Raw genomic sequence first — 17,143 nt, forward strand, 5'->3', positions numbered from 1 at the left:
AACACACTGTGGTCCCCGTTTACTCAGTCCCTGCTGTGTGGCTGGTGTACCCCACACAGGACATGTGCTCAGTCGTTAAAGGAGTTTTCCATAGCTCTGCTCACATTCCTCTTGCTAAAGTGTCCGCCCTGGTTTGCTAACTCTCTGTGACAACAGTGTCATTGACATGCGCCCCAGACCAGGACCTAGGCCCGTACGATCACATGTCCACATTCTTCTTTCCTCACAGGTTTTCAGTTCCAGTCCTATTATACTCTTTTTAAAAAAACCTTTGGGATTGAAGGCAGTTACTATACCAGCAGAAGTAACCCCTCTACCCACCCTTTTAAAAGTTCATCTTGTGCTTTTACTTGACAAATGTGGCATGAAATATTTTTTATTTTCTAATAATTTCTGTATTTTATTGTAGTATGGAGACATTTCAAGAGATGTTCAAGGAATTTCTGAGAATGGAGTGATTTTTCAGAAATGTGCAGTGGTGAGTGTTCATAGGTGGTTTATACTTAAAGAGAAAATAATTGAATTTGCCCAAATTGTGTATTAGTAGAGTTATGTATTTCAAGAACTGGCAGATCATGTGGTTGTCTCCTCAGGTCTGGACCCACAGGGATCTTATATTTCATATGGCAGCTCCAGGACTAAGAACTTTTGGTAACAATAAAATTGTTACTGAAAATCCTCTGTGATTATTTAAAATGAGAAAGAAAGCATATATTTTCTCGCAGATTTTAATACTGGTATGATACCCAACAGTTTAAAAATTCATTTAATGTCTTTTAGGTCTTTGATCCTTACTAATCTCATGGGATGGCTTTCACGTGATCCTTGTATTAGGGGTCTCCCAGACCACCCTCAGGTTCAGTAATTCCCTAGAAGGACTCACAGAACGTAGAAAAGCTGTCCTACTCACAGTTACAGTTTATTACAGCAAAATGACATAGATTATGGTTAGCAAAGCAAAAGGCACATAGGCCAGAGTTCTGGGGAGACCAAGCCCAAGACAGCCTGTCTTCTCCTGGTGGAGCTGAAGTAGCAGCATTTAATTTGCCCAGCAATGGTGTGTGACATCCACCAGGGATGCTCACCTCAGCTATTCAGGTCCCCTGAACAGAGTGTGGTCAAGGCCCCCACCATGAACCGCACTGTTAGCAGAGACTACCTGGGGAGGCCCAAGGCCGTGGATATAGACACTCTAGCCAGGCAGGATATTCCAAGGGCTTTAGAGCTTAGTCTCCCAGGAGCTGGTCCTCTGTTTGGGATGTGCAGGGTTTGGACAGTCCAAAGCTGCTGAGCTAACTGTGTACCGTGCAGCCCTCATTTCAGCCCAGACCCATGGCTGTCTTGTTCGCCTTCTTGGATACAATTGGTGCTACCAGTTTCTCATGTGTCCTTCTAGAGATATTTCCTGCCATGTGCATGCAATTACGTGTGAGTGTGTGTGTGTGTGTGTGTGTGTGTACGTGTACATGCACACGTACATAAACATACCTTCCTTCTTCCACTTTTTAAGCAGTAGATGCCAGCATCCTATACACGAAGTTCTATAGCTTGCTTTTTTCACTTACTATATTCTGGAGCTCACTCTTCTTGGGACATACATGGCTTCCCTCTCTTTTCTCAGCTCCTGTGTCTCTTTCAGCAGAGCTGGGGTGAAGGAAGGGCAGGAGTGGTAGGAGATAGGCTTCGAGAGAGAGAGCGGGGCAAGGTCGCAGAGGCCAAGTGGGGAGCCAAGCTGCTGATGGGCCACTAGCTTTGAATAGCTGAGCTATTCATTTAACCTTTTTCTTTTTTTGGCTGTACCACATGGCTTGTGAGATCTCAGTTCCCCAACTAGGGATTGAACCCAGGCCCTGGCAGTGAAAGCTTGGAATCTTAACCACTAGGACAGGGGTCGCCAACCCCCGGGCCACAAACCAGTATGGGTCTGCACAGCAGGAGGTGAGGGGCAGGCGAACTAGCGAAGCTTCGTTTGTATTTATAGCGGCTCCCCATCGCTCGCCTTACGGCCTGAGCTCCACCTCCTGTCAGGTCAGCGGCAGCATCAGATTCTCATAGGAGCACGAACCCCACTGTGCACTGCACGTGCGAGGGATCTGGGTTGCGCGCTCCTTATGAGAATCTAATGCCTGATAATCTGGGGTGGAGCTGAGGCAGTGGTGCTAGTGCTGGGGAATGGCTGCAAATACAGATTATCATTAACAGAGGTTTGACTGCACAGAGACCACAATAAATCAACTGCTTGCAGACTCATATCAAAACCCTATAGAGAGGGGTTTCCCTGGTGGCGCAGTGGTTGAGAATCCGCCTGCCAATGCATGGGACACGGGTTTGATCCCTGGTCCAGGAAGATCCCACATGCCTCGGAGCAACTGAGCTCGTGCGCCACAACTACTGAGCCTGCACTCTAGAGCCCGAAAGCCACAACTATCGAGCGCATGTGCCACAACTACTGAAGCCTTCGTGCCTAGAGCCTGTGCTCCGCAAAAAGAGAAGCCACTGCAATAACCAGCCTGAGCACCACATCAAAGAGTAGCCCCTGCTTGCTGCAACTAGAGAAAGCCCCGCATGCAGCATCGAAAACCCAATACAGCAAATAAATAAATAAATAAATTTATTTATTTATTTATTAAAAAAAAAACTTCTATAGTGAGTGGCAAGTGAAAATAAGCTCAGGGCTCCCACTGATTCTGCATTATGGTGAGTTGTATAATTATTTCATTATATATTAGAGTGTAATAATAATAGAAATAAAGTGCGCAAAAAATGTAATGCGCTTGAATCATACTGAAACCATGCCCCCCCACCCCACCCGGTCCGTGGAAAAATTGTCCTCCATGAAGCTGGTCCCTGGTGCCAAAACGGGTGGGGACGGATGCACTAGACCACCAGGGAGCGCCCTAGTCCTGAGCTGTTCAAACACATGGGCGGGCAGAACCCGGAAGAGGGCGACTGGCCAGGAGATAGGAGACCATCTAGGAGCAAACCTGGAGATCGGATGGCAGTCAGAGGCCCTCGGCTGGCAGGGGCCGAATCTTCAAAATAATAGAGTAAGAAAGAGCCACTGTTTGCTTTTCTCGGTGACCCCAGCTTGACTGTGGTCCTGTGCCTGGATGTTTTTTCTTCTGAGTTTCCCTGTGGGCATGATTTCACTGCACTTCAGGGTCCCGGTTTCTTTGAAACTGTCTCTGAGTGACAGCTTGGCGAGCGGCAGTCAGAATTCTCCTGGGGCCTTTGAAATCAAACCTGATAAATTCTAGAAGCTTTGTGAGACCTTAGTCCCCTCCCGCGGGCACAGGTTGAGCCGGGGCCTCATTTGGGGAGGTTGGGCTTGCCAGCAAGTCTGGTCTCACTTAGCCTCCTGTCCTAGGTGTCCACACAGAGCGAGTGGCCAGCAGCCCACGTGCAACTGTTTGTGAACAACAGCAGGACGCCCGCGGCCACCAACCTCACCAATCTGTTCTTACTGGACAACATCACCGGCCTCACCGTTAGGGAGTCAGCTGGAAACCAGACCTCAAGAGGGTTCCAGGCTTTCAGGAAGAAGTTTCTGCAAGGTAACAGCCTTGTGTACGAAGTCGGGGTGGAAAATGATGAAAATACGTACAGATACTCACGAGCACAGGACGTGCAGCAGGCATCTTCTTAGACACGTGACGTGTGCTCATGTAGTTGATCCTCACAACGGATTCTACTATCAGGGCATCAGAGGAGGAGACCACTGCTTAGTATCTTCAACCAGGAAACTGCTTTGCCACTTAGGTTGAGAGAGGTGGGATTTTGGGGAAAGAGTTTTTAAAAATATATGTTCAACGTTCATTATGCAAAATTTCAAACATACACAAAGATAGAGATTATCAATCACCCAGGTGACCAAAATGACCATCACTCCGTAAAATGAAGAGCTTGTTTTGGGGAGTGCTGGACAGACATGGGAGTGGTTTGGCGTCAGCCCAGGAAGCACGCTCTTGACATGTTCAAGCATGTTCAGGCATGTTCACGGGAGTAACTTCGCTACTGGTCGGCTCCCTTTCAAAGTATGACACTGTCACTGGTTGGCTTTCAGAGGTGTGTTTCCTGAGGCGAGTTGTCATTGGTTAATTGAGATTTAAAACCAATTCTGGATGCAGTTGTTACTATGACTTCAGAACTGGTTTCAGTTTTCCTAGGAAGGTGAGGCTTCTTTTATTCTGAGTAGGTGCGTTGTCTACAGATGAAGAGACTGAGGTGGTGAGGAACTTGCCCAAGGCCATAGGACTGGCCTCAAGGCTGAGATTCAAGCTCGGAAAAGTCTGGGTCCCCCATTCACCCTGTATCCATGATGCTCTAGTGCCCCCCACATGCCTAGGATTCTAACCGACCTCTCCACTTCCAGACACGTGGCCCACACTGCGCAACAATCCCACCGTTCTTTCTCTCTGAGTCTAAATGAAGCCTTAGGATCCTTCTAAACACCATACTATTGACAGAAGCTACCAGTAGTGACCTCTTCGCTGGCTCTGGTTTAAGCAGTGTCATAAAAACTGTCATGATACAGCCCAGCTAAATGATCTTCAGTGCCTTTCTTCAATGATGTAAAAATAAATGTGCCCAGTTCTTAAGCTGGTGCTCAGAGAAAGGAACGTAGGGCTGTGAGCAGAGCACAGACTCGGTCTCAGACAGACCTAGATCGACTCCTACCTTGGCCACTTTGGAGCTGTGAGGCCCCTAGAAATCACTACATTTCTCTGAACTGCAGATGTGGCATGTGTGTAACACCCTTGTAGAGCCATTGCAGAGACTGAAAGAGGTGACGTGGCCTGGGACTCTGCCTGGTCCAGTGCTGCCTGCCTCTTGTCTTACTGCTCCAGTGGCCTTTGGCAGTCCCTGCTCCTGCCAGACAGAACTTGGCACTTTTCTCCCACAGCTCAGCATCAGCTCCTGCTCTTGCGTCTGTCTGGAGGGCCCTTTTCTCCTCCTCTGCATCTCCTTAACGCCTCCAACTGCCCCTCCTGCAGTTCACCTGCTTGGAGCCAGGAGCACGCAGGCACTTCCGCTCCGACACGTGCGCTCTGCACGTCCTTGAATCTCAGCCCCTGCCCTTGTGAATTGGGAGTGGTGGTGATACACTTCAGGGAGTCCTTCTAAGGATAAGGGAGTTCTCCACTTGTGACTGCTGTTTGTTCAGCTGGGGCGTAGCCCCTCCCGATAGCAGAGCTGCCTTCTCCTAAGAGCTGGGACTTCATTCCTGGCTTCTGACTAAGGGGAGCTTTGAGCCAGAAACCCTGTCTTCTAGGGAAGCTTCTCCGTTTGTGTAATTAAACCACTGAAGACCAACCAGAGACCTTGAGGTTGGAGGAGACCCTGTGTGAGCCCGAGTGACCTTCTCCACCCCCTTCCCGGCCTGGTCTGTGAGCTGGGCTTCCAGAACTGGCTGCCCCGAAGTGTCAAAGCAGCAGCTAATGTCGCCCAAAAGTCCTATAAAAACTCCTTCCCATCATTGTGTGGATGGGATTATTGGGAATAAATAGGTCCCCACCTCGATTCAGAACTAAACAAAAAGGTTCTGGATTTCCTGTGTGCGTGAGCTACATACACCCTGAATCAGGAAGACCGGCCCGCCCAGGCCCAGGATGGGGTGGGGGCCCAGGTTGAAGGTCCTCGCACCCGCGGAGAGCCCTTCCAAGCCTGCCCAGCGTATTTTCCCTGCTAGAAAGTATGTGAGATCACAGGGGCTCTTGCTCCCGCTGTCAGCTGTGATGCCGGCGCCTTTGGATGCTCGGCGGTGCCTGGGGTGTGGCAGGGGCCGCGTTCTTGACCCACATGTGCCTTCTCTCTGAACAGTCGGAGACGCCTTCTCGGTCAGCTACACAGCCTCGCTCGAGGCTGGAGACGTTGGGAGCGGAGAGACCCTGATGCTTCCTGCCCTGCTCTCCTTCCAGAGTTCATCACCGGTACTGTCTTTGTTACTTTGATTTCTGTCTTGTCACCGTTGTTTTAGAGACCTTGGACACGGCCTCTGTCGGTTCACTCTTTTCTTCCTTCCGTCCTTCATTCATTTGGTGACACCACATTCTGGATAAGTGTGCAGGCCCTGGAATCTCACACACTTCACCATGAACCAGGCTCCCTCGAAGCTCCTTGTGACATCCATCACTTAACCTCTACGGACCTGATTAGCAAGATATGTAAATGATAGATGTTAGTTTCTCATCACTGTGTCTTGGGCGTAATAAGCGCTCCACCACATCATTCCCATTTGTATTGGTTTGCTAGAGCTGCTGTGAAAAGATACCGCAGACTAGATGGCTCAAAAACAACAGAGGTTTGTTTGTTCACAGTCCCGGAGGCTGGAAGTCCAGATCAAGGTGTGGGCAGGGTTGGTTCCTTCTGAGGCCTCTCTCCTGGGCTTGTAGACGGCCTCTCCCTGTGTCCTCACATGGTCATCCCTCTGTGTGTGTCTGTGTCCTAGTGTCCTCTTCTTGTAAGGACACGCGTCAGGTGAGATTCGAGTTCACCCTGCTGGCCTCATTTTACCTTAATCACGTCTGTAAAGGTTGTCTCCAAGTACAGATACATTCTGAGATACTGGGGATTAGGGCTTCAGCATGTGGATTTGGGGGGGACGTGATTCAACCTGTAACCCCATTACTATCAGCACCTTCATTTTCCTTTCACTTTCTTGTTAATCCACGTAGGCAGTGAATGTGGGTGGTTGCATGGCCTATGGTACATGCTGTGCGCTCTGGGGGTTACAGAGAAGGAGATCTGTCCTTGTCTTCGAGGAGCTCATGCTCCAGTTACTCTGGTCATTTCCTTCTGACTTCAGCCCCTGGAGAAAGTACGTTTTATAATAGATGTGGAAAATGAGGCTCTGAGCGTGACTGCCCCAGGTCACATGGCAGAATCCAAATCGGACCCCACAGCTGCCGGCTTCTTCCATCCAAGGCTGAGGGGCCTGTGTGCAGCGTTTCTGCTGCAATAAGAAAAAAAAATCCTGGATAAAATTAAATAAAATGAAAGATTCCAAAAAGGCAAAGACCAGATACAAGAAAACTATATAAAACTGTCAGAAAAGACAAATGTCTCAGAAAACAATCAAGTGCAGAGTCAAGAACAGAGGACAAAGAAGGATACAAAACTGGAGATAAAATGGCCCAGAAGAAATACTATTCGAATTTCAAAGGACAGGAAACCAAATATGTTAAAATCAAAATTTAAGATAAGGCAATAGTCAGAAACCAGCAGTGAGAAACTCAGAAACCCAGTGAAATCTGAAGCCTCCCCCTCCTCATGTAGGGGATGTTAGGCCAGGGCGGCTTCACACCTCCCAGAAGAGCCTGGGGAGGCTGGTGGGGCAGCAGGAGGCGTGGGGTCAGGAGCCTCTCACTTGCTCCAGGACGATCTCCCTGGCTGTCATCCCCTGATGGTCCCGTCTGTTGCTTTGCTTGGTGCCTGTCTGTGACACATCGACCCTGTCCCCCCAGTAACCCCCACTCCTAACTGGAATGTCACTTCATGAAACCAGGGACCCCATTGGTCCTATTCCCAGGTGTGTTCTCAGTGCCAAAAATAGAGCCCCACCACACGAGGTGCTCAGTAAATATTTGTTGAGTGAATGAATGAATAGATCAATGAACTAATGATTTTTGGGCAGATGTGGGTTTTTTTTTCTTTTTCTTTTTTAACTTCTCTGAGCCTCCTCTTCTCATAAAAGGGAGATAGTTCAATAACGTCTCCAGTCTCTCGTGAGGATAAAAGCGATGATTTTATATTTACACGTGGCCTGTGGTTTCCTGCCCCTTCCAAGCCTTCAGGGGCTCTCTGGGCAGTTCTGTGGACAGAGCGGAGAGTCCCCCCTGCCCCCCTGCAGAGTCCAGAGCTCCAGGCTTCATGGCGTGTGTTCTCGGCTCCTGCCTTGCCTGCATTAGACCGTAAGCATCACCCTTCCTGGGCCTGCCTTAGAAAAGGCTCGTGGAAGGCCGGTGTCTGCTGAGCGGAGAAGTGCTGGACGGTGGTGAGCGGCGCCTGTGCCTCGTTCTCCAGTCGGTCCACCCAGTCGGACGTCACAGTTTCTTTGGGAGACTCCTGGGCCTTCCTGTGTGATGGAAAGGAGGTCCAGTGTATTGGGGGCTGAAAACGATCAAAGTCTGAATGAGGCGTATGTCAACTCCACATGAGAACATGGATCTGCTCTGCTGGTCAGCTCACACTGCAAATGGGAGAATCAAAGAGTTATTTAAACGCGCAGGTGACCCACGGGATGAGATCCTTCCTGCTAGTGTGCAGCTGGTGTCTGGTATCTCAGAGGTGGGAGTGCTGCCCTTGCTGTGTTTTCAGAACAGTCCAGTTTCTCCTGGTTTCAGTTTCCCACCTGAAACCCGAGAAGGGTAGGAGGATTCCCTCCAAATCCCTTCTAGTGCTGACATTTTAAAGGTGTAGGAGTGCAATGGGGCGGCGCTGGGGGAGTGAGGTGGGCAGTAAAAATAGTTACCACTTACTAATCCTCAGAGCACGAAGCAGGTCCTGTCAGAAACGCATTGTGTTTGGGTCTGGAAACTGCGTTCTCAAACACACACACACACACACACACACACACACGCACGTGGATATAGACACATGCACCTTAAATTCGTACAAGGGTAGATGAGACAGGACCTAGATGCAGGGAGGTCAAGAGGGAGAAATCTAGAACATTCATCTCCTGTTCCTTACCATATATCGTATAAACATCCTGTCCACCTTATAAAACCGTCACTGGATCTCACGTGGTCCCTGTGTTCCCACTTCAGGCTGTGATCTAAAACGTTGTTTCCCAAGCCTTGAAGTTTATGTAGGACATGTAGGGCTGAGGATTCATGTTTTGCAAAGAGATGACTGCACACTTTCAGCCCCTCTCTGCTTAGACCTTGGGTATCAGGAAACACAGGGAGGAGGGAGAGAACAGCACAACAGAGGAAACTGAACATGGGCCTGTTCAGGAGACCCTGAAACTCACAGAGCACCGCAGATATTCCAAAAGCACAGATAGTTCAGGAACAGAAAGGGCCAAGTGATCGTTGCTACCCCATGTCTCAGACACCGAGACCTGTTGACTGAAGTGCTTTTCTTTTCTCTTTTTCTAGAACAGAACGCAGCTAAAAGCCCTTTTCACCATAACAACAGAAGAAAAGATAACGGTAAGAGGAAATCTTTGACCTGGGCACCCGCTTTATGCCCCCAGTGTGTCTTTTTATGCCCATGGTCTGTGGTCTCCTGCTGTCCTCAGAGCCAAGGGGAGGGGCCCGCTGCTGGCCTTAGCCTCCCAGATGCCCGCCATGCAGGCTGGGGTCCCCCCACCGTGGCCTGAGTCTGTCTGGTTTCCTGGATGACCCCTTCGTCTGGGCCAGACAGGTCAGTGGGTCACTGCCTGGACCAGCCGAGGCCCCACCCACCCATCTGTGCGTCGGTTCAGCCGGCTGTACCCGCTCTGCAGTGTCGGCCCTGGGGCCAGCGGGTGGTCACGTTTTGTCCTTCCTGATCTTCCCAGAGCTTCCCGGGGCCCTGCAGTCCTGCTTCTGCTGTTCACCATGAACACTGCTCCCTGTTTGTTCACATCCAGTCACCCACAGCGCATGCATTCACTCGTTTATATGTTCGTCAAGGGTTTACTTACTGTATAACCGCGCTGCACGTTTCTAAAGCCCCCACTAGGTGCCGGCATCCTAAGCAGTTTATATATGCTGAATAGTGTCATCTTCACCACAAGCTTGGGATATAGACTGAACTTTTATTTATTTATTTATTTATTATTATTATTATTTTTTGGATTTAAATAGTAAACCTTTATTTTTTTATTTTTTTGGGGGTACACCAGGTTCAATCATCTGTTTTTATACACATATCCCCGTATTCCCTCCCTTCCTTGACTCCCCCTCCTCGAGTCCCCCCCGCCCTCCCCGCCCCAGTCCTCTAAGGCATCTTCCATCCTCGAGTTGGACTCCCTTTGTTATACAACAACTTCCCACTGACTATTTTACAGTTGGTAGTATATATATGTCTGTGCTACTCTCTCGCTTCGTCTCAGTTTCCCCTTCACCCCCCGCCCCCTCCCATACCTCGAGTTCTCCAGTCCATTCTCTGTATCTGCATCCTTGTTCTTGTCACTGAGTTCATCAGTACCATTTTTAGATTCCGTATATGTGAGTTAGCATACAATATTTGTCCTTCTCTTTCTGACTTACTTCACTCTGTATGACAGATTGTAGTTCTATCCACCTCATTACATATAGCTCCATCTCATCCCTTTTTATAGCTGAGTAATATTCCATTGTATATATATGCCACATCTTCTGTATCCATTCATTTGTTGATGGGCATTTAGGTTGTTTCCATGTCCTGGCTATTGTAAATAAAGACTGAACTTTTAAATCACCTTTATTTCACAGATGGGGAAACCAAGGCACGCCTAGGTTAAGTCAGTTGCCCAAGGTCACATGGCTAGTGTGTTAGCGCTCCCAAGGCCACCCCCAGGTGTAGTGATTCCCTAAGAGGACTCACAGGACTGCACACATAGTCGTCCTCAGGCTGATTTATGACAGAGGAAGGATGCAAAGCAGAATCAGCAAAGGGAATAGGCACTCGGGGCGAGGGCTGGAGGACACCAGGTACAGGCTTCCAGGATCCGCTGCCAGTAGAGACACGCTTAGTTCCTCCAGCATCAAGCTGTGACAACACATGTGAAGTGCTGTCCACCAGGGAAGCTCACGAGAGACCCAGTGCCAGGGTTTGTACCAGGAGCTGGGCACAGAGGCACCCTCTGCCCGGTACCTCCCAGGAGGACAGCATGTGTTCAGCATACACCACATCCTTTGCCCAGCAGATCAGGCCCTGCGGACCCCTCCTATCAGGGGATGGTGGGAACCCTCGGAAATCCGAGTTCCCAGACACCAGCTAAGGCCAAGCATCTTGAGCAGGCCTCCCAGAGGGTGGACGTCTCAGGCCTGCTGTGTGAGCACCTTTCTGTACAGGTAGTGTTCGAATAGTATTTGAACCCAGACCCTTTGACCCCAGAGCCCTGCTGTGGGGCAGTGGACCACACTGCCTGCTAGCGAGCCGAATTCCTGCACAAAAGAGGTGGGAACAAAACCCAAGTCAGGCACAAAGGTGCAGACAATTCTCCTGGCTCGTCTGCCGGTGGGACCACGTCTGATTCCTTCTTGTGTCGCCCACTGTGCCTTCTGTTGTGGGTGGCGCTCAACAGGTGAATGTCCCACGCTTGAGCTGATTGTCACCAGCGCCGGTGATTGCCCCTCGCTGCGTGATTGCAGTAAAAGTCAGAGAACATTCATTTCATCGATATTCACAAGCCCTTGCTCCATGGCCCAGACCTTCTCACGTGGATGGAGACAGCCACACCCAGCTCTCTGGGGCTGCCTCCAGCTCACACGTTGGTCTCAGGAGAAACAGGAATAGGTGCCCCCCCCCCACCCCTCGGGCTGCAGACCCATGGGTGCGAGGCTTGGCAGAGGAGCAGTAGGTTGGATTTCGGCCCCACTGGCCCCTGGGCTAGGTGACCTCTGCCTGTGTCTCACGTTCAAGGAGGTCATTGTCAAGTGGGGAGATGAGGTGTATGTAGGTGATGGCCCTAGAGTGTTGTGGGGACAGTAGACTCTTGCACCAGAAGCCCGGACTGGAATCCCTGTTCTTCCACTGATTGTATGTGACCTTGGGCACGTCACTTACCTCCCTGGACCTCAGTATCCTAGCTGTAAAATGAGAATAATAATAGTACCTGCTTCATAGGGTGGTTGTCAAAGTAAGTAGATTGATGCAGGCAGAGTGCTCAGCACAGTGCCTGACGCTAAGTGCTCAGAAAACCTCATTAGTATTATTACACATGCAAATAACACCGTCGTGCAAGTGTCCTGTGTTCAGTGCGAATAAATGTTATATTTCAGGGTCTCAGGCTTAGATTCCCATGGGGGCCACACCTATGCTGTAAGTGTGTGGGTCAGGCCCATTGTAGGGTGTAGTGGAGCCTGGAGCAGCCTGGAGATTCAGATCACCCATCACCCACCATCCCTACCCCCACACTAAGATATTAAACAAGGGGGAGAAAAGCCACACAGCGCACATCAGCTGTGACTGAATTTGTGAGGCTGTGACCCGACATATAGATCATAAGTGTTGGGGGTACTGACAAGGAAAAAAGGAACCTGGGTGGGCTGGGTGGGTGGCAGACCTCTTGGAGGAGGTAAGACTTCAGTTGGATCTTAAAGAAAGGAGTTCATTAAAGATGGAGGAGTGGTTTCTAAAATATGCAGTTGCAGATCTGACATCAAGGTTAAGCCTGTTTGTGGGTTGGACATGAACCAAGATTTACTAGGCTCAAGCACAGTGCCTGGCACCACTAAGGTACAAGTAAGGATGAGGCATGGCCCTTGCCAGTTACAGTGTGTGTTCTAGCAGGGTTGACTTGGGTACCTGCAAAGATAATGTCGTTGTACTAGGAAAGTGCGATAGTGATGAATAGGAGCTGAGCAGTGAGGTATAAGCTCCTCTGCTATTTTTATTAAGCAGTTGAAAATACAAAATAAAGACATTAAGTAACCCATTGTGTAAAGTGGGAGAAAGAGACCCCATCACCTCCTTAATTTCTTATTAATTTCCTGAGGGCAAAACTGGCGTATGTCAACTAAGACCCCAAGAAGTCTTCTTACCCTTTCTGCCTCCTGGCTGAATAGAGAGGAAAAGAATCACTCCACTCTGTGCTGGACATCGAGTGCAGGTGTTCTTTTTTGTTTGTTTGTTTGTTTGTTTTTAACTTTATTGAAGTATAGTTGATTTACAATGTTGTGTTCATTTCTGCCATATAGCAAAGTGACTCAGTTATACATATATATATATTCTTTTTCATATTCTTTTCCGTTATGGTTTGTTACAGGATATTGAGTATATTTCCCGGTAGAACCTTGTTTATCCATCCTGTGTGTAATAGTTGAGTTGAGATGTTCTGATTGAGTTGGATTTCACTCCAGCTTCTTGTAATAAAGCTGGGCACCCTGCCAGGCACCGCAAGAACAGGTCACCATATTTCACTGCAAGGATCTGGATCTAATCAAGAGAGGAACGTTTAAACCAATTGTTATGTCACCCACATTCATTTAGAGTGTAATTCCAATAATAATAATAGTGGAATTTGGGGGAGGAATGTGATCAAAGTTTCACTTGAAAGTATAAATTTATGAAATTAGATGAGAAAATTTTGAAATGAAGAGTAACATGGGAGGATTTGCCCGAGCAGATGTAAAAAGTTAGAAAGCTACGTTAATGCTGTATGCAGGTCCTGCAAGAAAAGTCAGACCAGTGGAACAAAGTAGAATACCTACATGTATGTATACATGATAAAATGATATTTCAAATCAATGGGAAGAGAATGTTTCATTCATAAATTTGGGGGGTAACTGACTGGATCTTTTGGAAGAAAAATGAAGTTGAATTCCCTCAACAGATTTAAATCTAAATGGAGAAAACAATTTGTGAAAAGTAAATATTGGTCAATTTGCTATGAAAAAAACCATGGAGGAAAACCATGGATCTGAGTACACAAAATAGTTGAAAACTTTACAGTTGAAAACAGTATTGAGAAAGGTAAGAGGTAAACTTGGGAAAATATTTGTAACATACGTTAAAAAGGATTAATGTCTTTATAATATATAAAGAGCTCCTACTAATTAGTAAGATAAAGAATGCCTCAGATAGCTATGTACGATATGAGAATTTCTCAAATACAAAAATTTAAAATGTGTGCCCTTGAGCACAGTGGAGGGAACGTGTAACTTCGTTGGCAAAATCATATGGCTTTGGGTTTAACTCAGGCGGCTGGAGGCATGCAGTCACATATCATCATGTCTGCCTTCTCTGGGTCACATCTTGTTTGGATGACTTAGCAGCCTCCTGCCTGTCCAGTCCTGCTCCCCTCTAGCCCATTGTCCTGAAACACCAGCCTGCTCACTTTCTGTTCTGGAGAGGCTCCCCATTGCCTGCTGGATAAAGCCCAATTCCCTTAAGTTAGGATTCAGGCTCCACCAGGAAAGGTGACCTCTGCCGTCACCCTGTGCTGTCAGATTCCTGTGTTTTCCACATCGCTCTGGCTTCACACATGCTGATCTTTCCTGTCCTCTGGCAGCTCGTAAACATCCTGCGGGACCCTGACCAACTTTCTCCACCTCTATGATTCCTTCACATCCCCTACGCAGGCTGGTGGCACCCCTCGCTGGGTGGGATCCAGTGGCATTGGGACATCTGATAAACCTTGTCACTCTGTGACATTGAGATTATCCCCCTGGTTGGCACTTAATACATTTTTGTTGGCATCAGAATAGAATTTTTACCCAGGGAGAGACTTTGAAGATTATCTAGTTTTACTTCCTCATTTGAGAGTGAAAAACTCAGGTCCTGAGAGGCTCTGGGAACTGGCCAAGGTCCTGAAGCTTGATGCCAACATTGAAAAATGTACTCATGCTGTGCAGTTTGTTCTGTAATCCACGCCTTATTCACTGGATTGTAATTTACAAACCTCGGTTAGTGAGTGAGATTGTCTCTACTTGTGGTTACCTCCAAGCTCTCGCTCTTGCCCAAATCGTCAGAGTCTCTGCCCTAAGAGCTGCCCCTCAAGGGCTGCGGGACAAGGGTCTGCTTCTTCAAGCAGTTGAAGGATTTCAACTAAATTACTCCTAAAATCTCTTTCAGGGAAATCATTCTGTATGCTCTTCAAACTGTTTCTGGTTTGGGGAGGGAGTGGGATTTAATATATGTCCATTGTGGACAATTTAAAGAAACAACTCCACCCCACACACACATACACAGAGAGAGACAGACAGGCAGACAGACAGACACAGGGAGAAAGTTAGAAGAATAAGATAGCATTACTTCATATACCCATCACCAGAGATAACCATTGCTAACATGGTAGTTTCTTGCCTTCTGCAAGTCTATGAATATATTCATTACATAATTGAAATCAAACTGTACAAACAATTTTTCCTCATGCTCTTGTAACTTGTTATTGGACTTTAAGCATATAAAGCATTTCTTTTGAAAGTCTTTTTCTTTGTCTGGCATCACTCTTCATAAATGCAGTGGTGGAACTCATCAAAGGAATCTGCTATCAGCTAATATGTGATTAAAGGGGTGATAATAACGGATGATTCTTTTCCAGAAAGGAAGAGTTAGTGGGGGCTCTGGGGATAAGACAGATGGGGTCATTGAGCCACCTCTTTTACCTTATTATTAGATAATGAAGTTTAAGGTAGATAGGCTCTTTGAAATTCTGTAGTTACAATGATTATCAGTGGAATTTGTCTGCAAGAGTTTTGCCCTCATTTTATAGATGGGGAAACTGCAGCTTAGGGAGGGAAAAGCTCAGGGTCCCACAGTGCGGAGGGGAGGAGCTGAGAGTTGAACCCCCAACTAGCGCCTAAGTCCATGGTCTTTAGGAGTATGTTCTACTGCTTCCCACACTGGTGTTTCTGGTCCCCATCATTTCTCCCTCGGCTGAGGTATCCAGGTTCAGCCTCCACCAGGCTGAAGTCACACAGCAGATAGATTTCTTTCTTTTTTAAAAAAATTAATTAATTAATTAATTTATTTATTTATTGTCTGTGTTGGGTCTTTGTTGCTGCACACGGGCTTTCTCTCGTTGCGGTGAGCGGGGGCTACTCTTTGTTGTGGTGCACGGGCTCCTCACTCCTGTGGCTTCTCTTGTTGTGGAGCACGGGCTCTAGGCGCATGGGCTTCAGTAGTTGCAGCACACGGGCTCAATAGTTGTGGCGCACAGACTTAGTTGCTCTGAGGCATCTGGGATCTTCCTGGAGCAGGGATCCCCGGCATTGGCAGGTGGATTCTTAACCACTGCGCCACTGGGAAGTCCAGCAGATAGATTTCTCTTTCTAAAATACTGATATGACCATGTTACTTCCTGGCTTAAAACCCTGCAGGGAGCCCCACTAAGCCCTTAGGATGATGTCGCAATTCCCTAACCTTCTCTCGAAGGCCCTTTGGGACGTGGGCCGTGTCTCTTGCCACCTGCAGGTCCTGCTCCTGTTGTTCCGTCTGCCTGGCTTGCCCTCCTACTGGCCTGGCTTGTTGTCCTCTGCCCACAGGTCACCTCTTGGAAGGTCTTCTTTGTCCTTTGAGCTGGGTTAGGGTCTGTCCCTCCTCCCACCCTAGTCCTCAGGCTTCCCCTGTCGCCCTAGTCACACATGTCACCCCAGCCTGTGTGCCTGGCCATTCCTCTCCAGGATGCTGAGCTCCTTGGAGCAGGGCTTGGGTGTCTTTCCTCCTTGTCTTTCCTTATCAGGAAATGTTGCCACCACATCTGGACATTGAGTCAAACCTGGCAGCCATTGTGGCGTAGCTACTTAATAGAGAGTTTTAGGTAAATGGAATTATAGCAAAGCTTGATTTTTGCACCCATGAAATCTGAATTCTGAATTTAAAGCATTGTTCCAAAGATTAAAAAGGAATTACTTGGCCTCTGGTGAAAGTTCAATAAAGATACTGATAGTTAAGCATAGTTTTGAAGGGACTATGAAGGCTTTTGGCCAGAGACTTAGGAATTCTAAAATTCTGCCCTGCTAGTCACTCACCTCAAAAGGGTGAGCTGTATACTCAGAGAAGGAATCAAATTGTTCACAGTGACACAAGTCCCTGACGATTCAATGCACGGCTCCTCCTGGTAAAAGGCCAGGCTGGAGCCTGAGCCCTGGAGAGGCAGCTGCAGTCTGAAGGCTGCTAGCTTAGACCACAGGCTGTGAATCCTGGGTCTATTACTTGCTAGCTATGTGACCTTAGGCCATTTATTTAACTTACTTGTACTTTGACATTGTAGTCTAAAATATGGATTAAAATAGTGCCCACTTTATAATATTGCCATGGGGAGTGAATGGATAAAGCATGTAAAGCACTTGGAACTATCCTTGGCACTCAGTATCTGCTCAATACATATTAGCCATAATGATGGTGGTGATGATGGTGATGATGATGGTATTGATGGTGATGATGATGATGTTATGGTGAGGCTGATGATGGTGATGATGATGGTGGTGATGATGATGGTGATGGTGGTGGTGGTGATGATGGTGAGGCTGATGATGGTGATGACGATGGCGATGATGATAATGGT

At 47.9% G+C, this 17,143-nt stretch overlaps 1 protein-coding gene across 2 annotated transcripts in view; it reads left to right on the plus strand.

Moving 5' to 3' along the window:
- The window catches only part of EVC2 (EvC ciliary complex subunit 2), a 146,857-nt gene that overhangs the window by 12,535 nt on the left and 117,179 nt on the right, over window positions 1-17,143 (plus strand). For both annotated transcript variants that reach the window (XM_057706637.1, XM_057706638.1), the window contains exons 4-7: window positions 410-478; window positions 3,368-3,554; window positions 5,821-5,930; window positions 9,102-9,155. In XM_057706637.1, coding sequence (XP_057562620.1) covers window positions 410-478; window positions 3,368-3,554; window positions 5,821-5,930; window positions 9,102-9,155 — 420 coding nt within the window. The remainder of the gene's footprint in view (window positions 1-409; window positions 479-3,367; window positions 3,555-5,820; window positions 5,931-9,101; window positions 9,156-17,143) is intronic.

This window comes from Hippopotamus amphibius, chromosome 13, assembly GCF_030028045.1.
Source record: "Hippopotamus amphibius kiboko isolate mHipAmp2 chromosome 13, mHipAmp2.hap2, whole genome shotgun sequence".
Lineage (NCBI taxonomy): Eukaryota > Metazoa > Chordata > Mammalia > Artiodactyla > Hippopotamidae > Hippopotamus > Hippopotamus amphibius.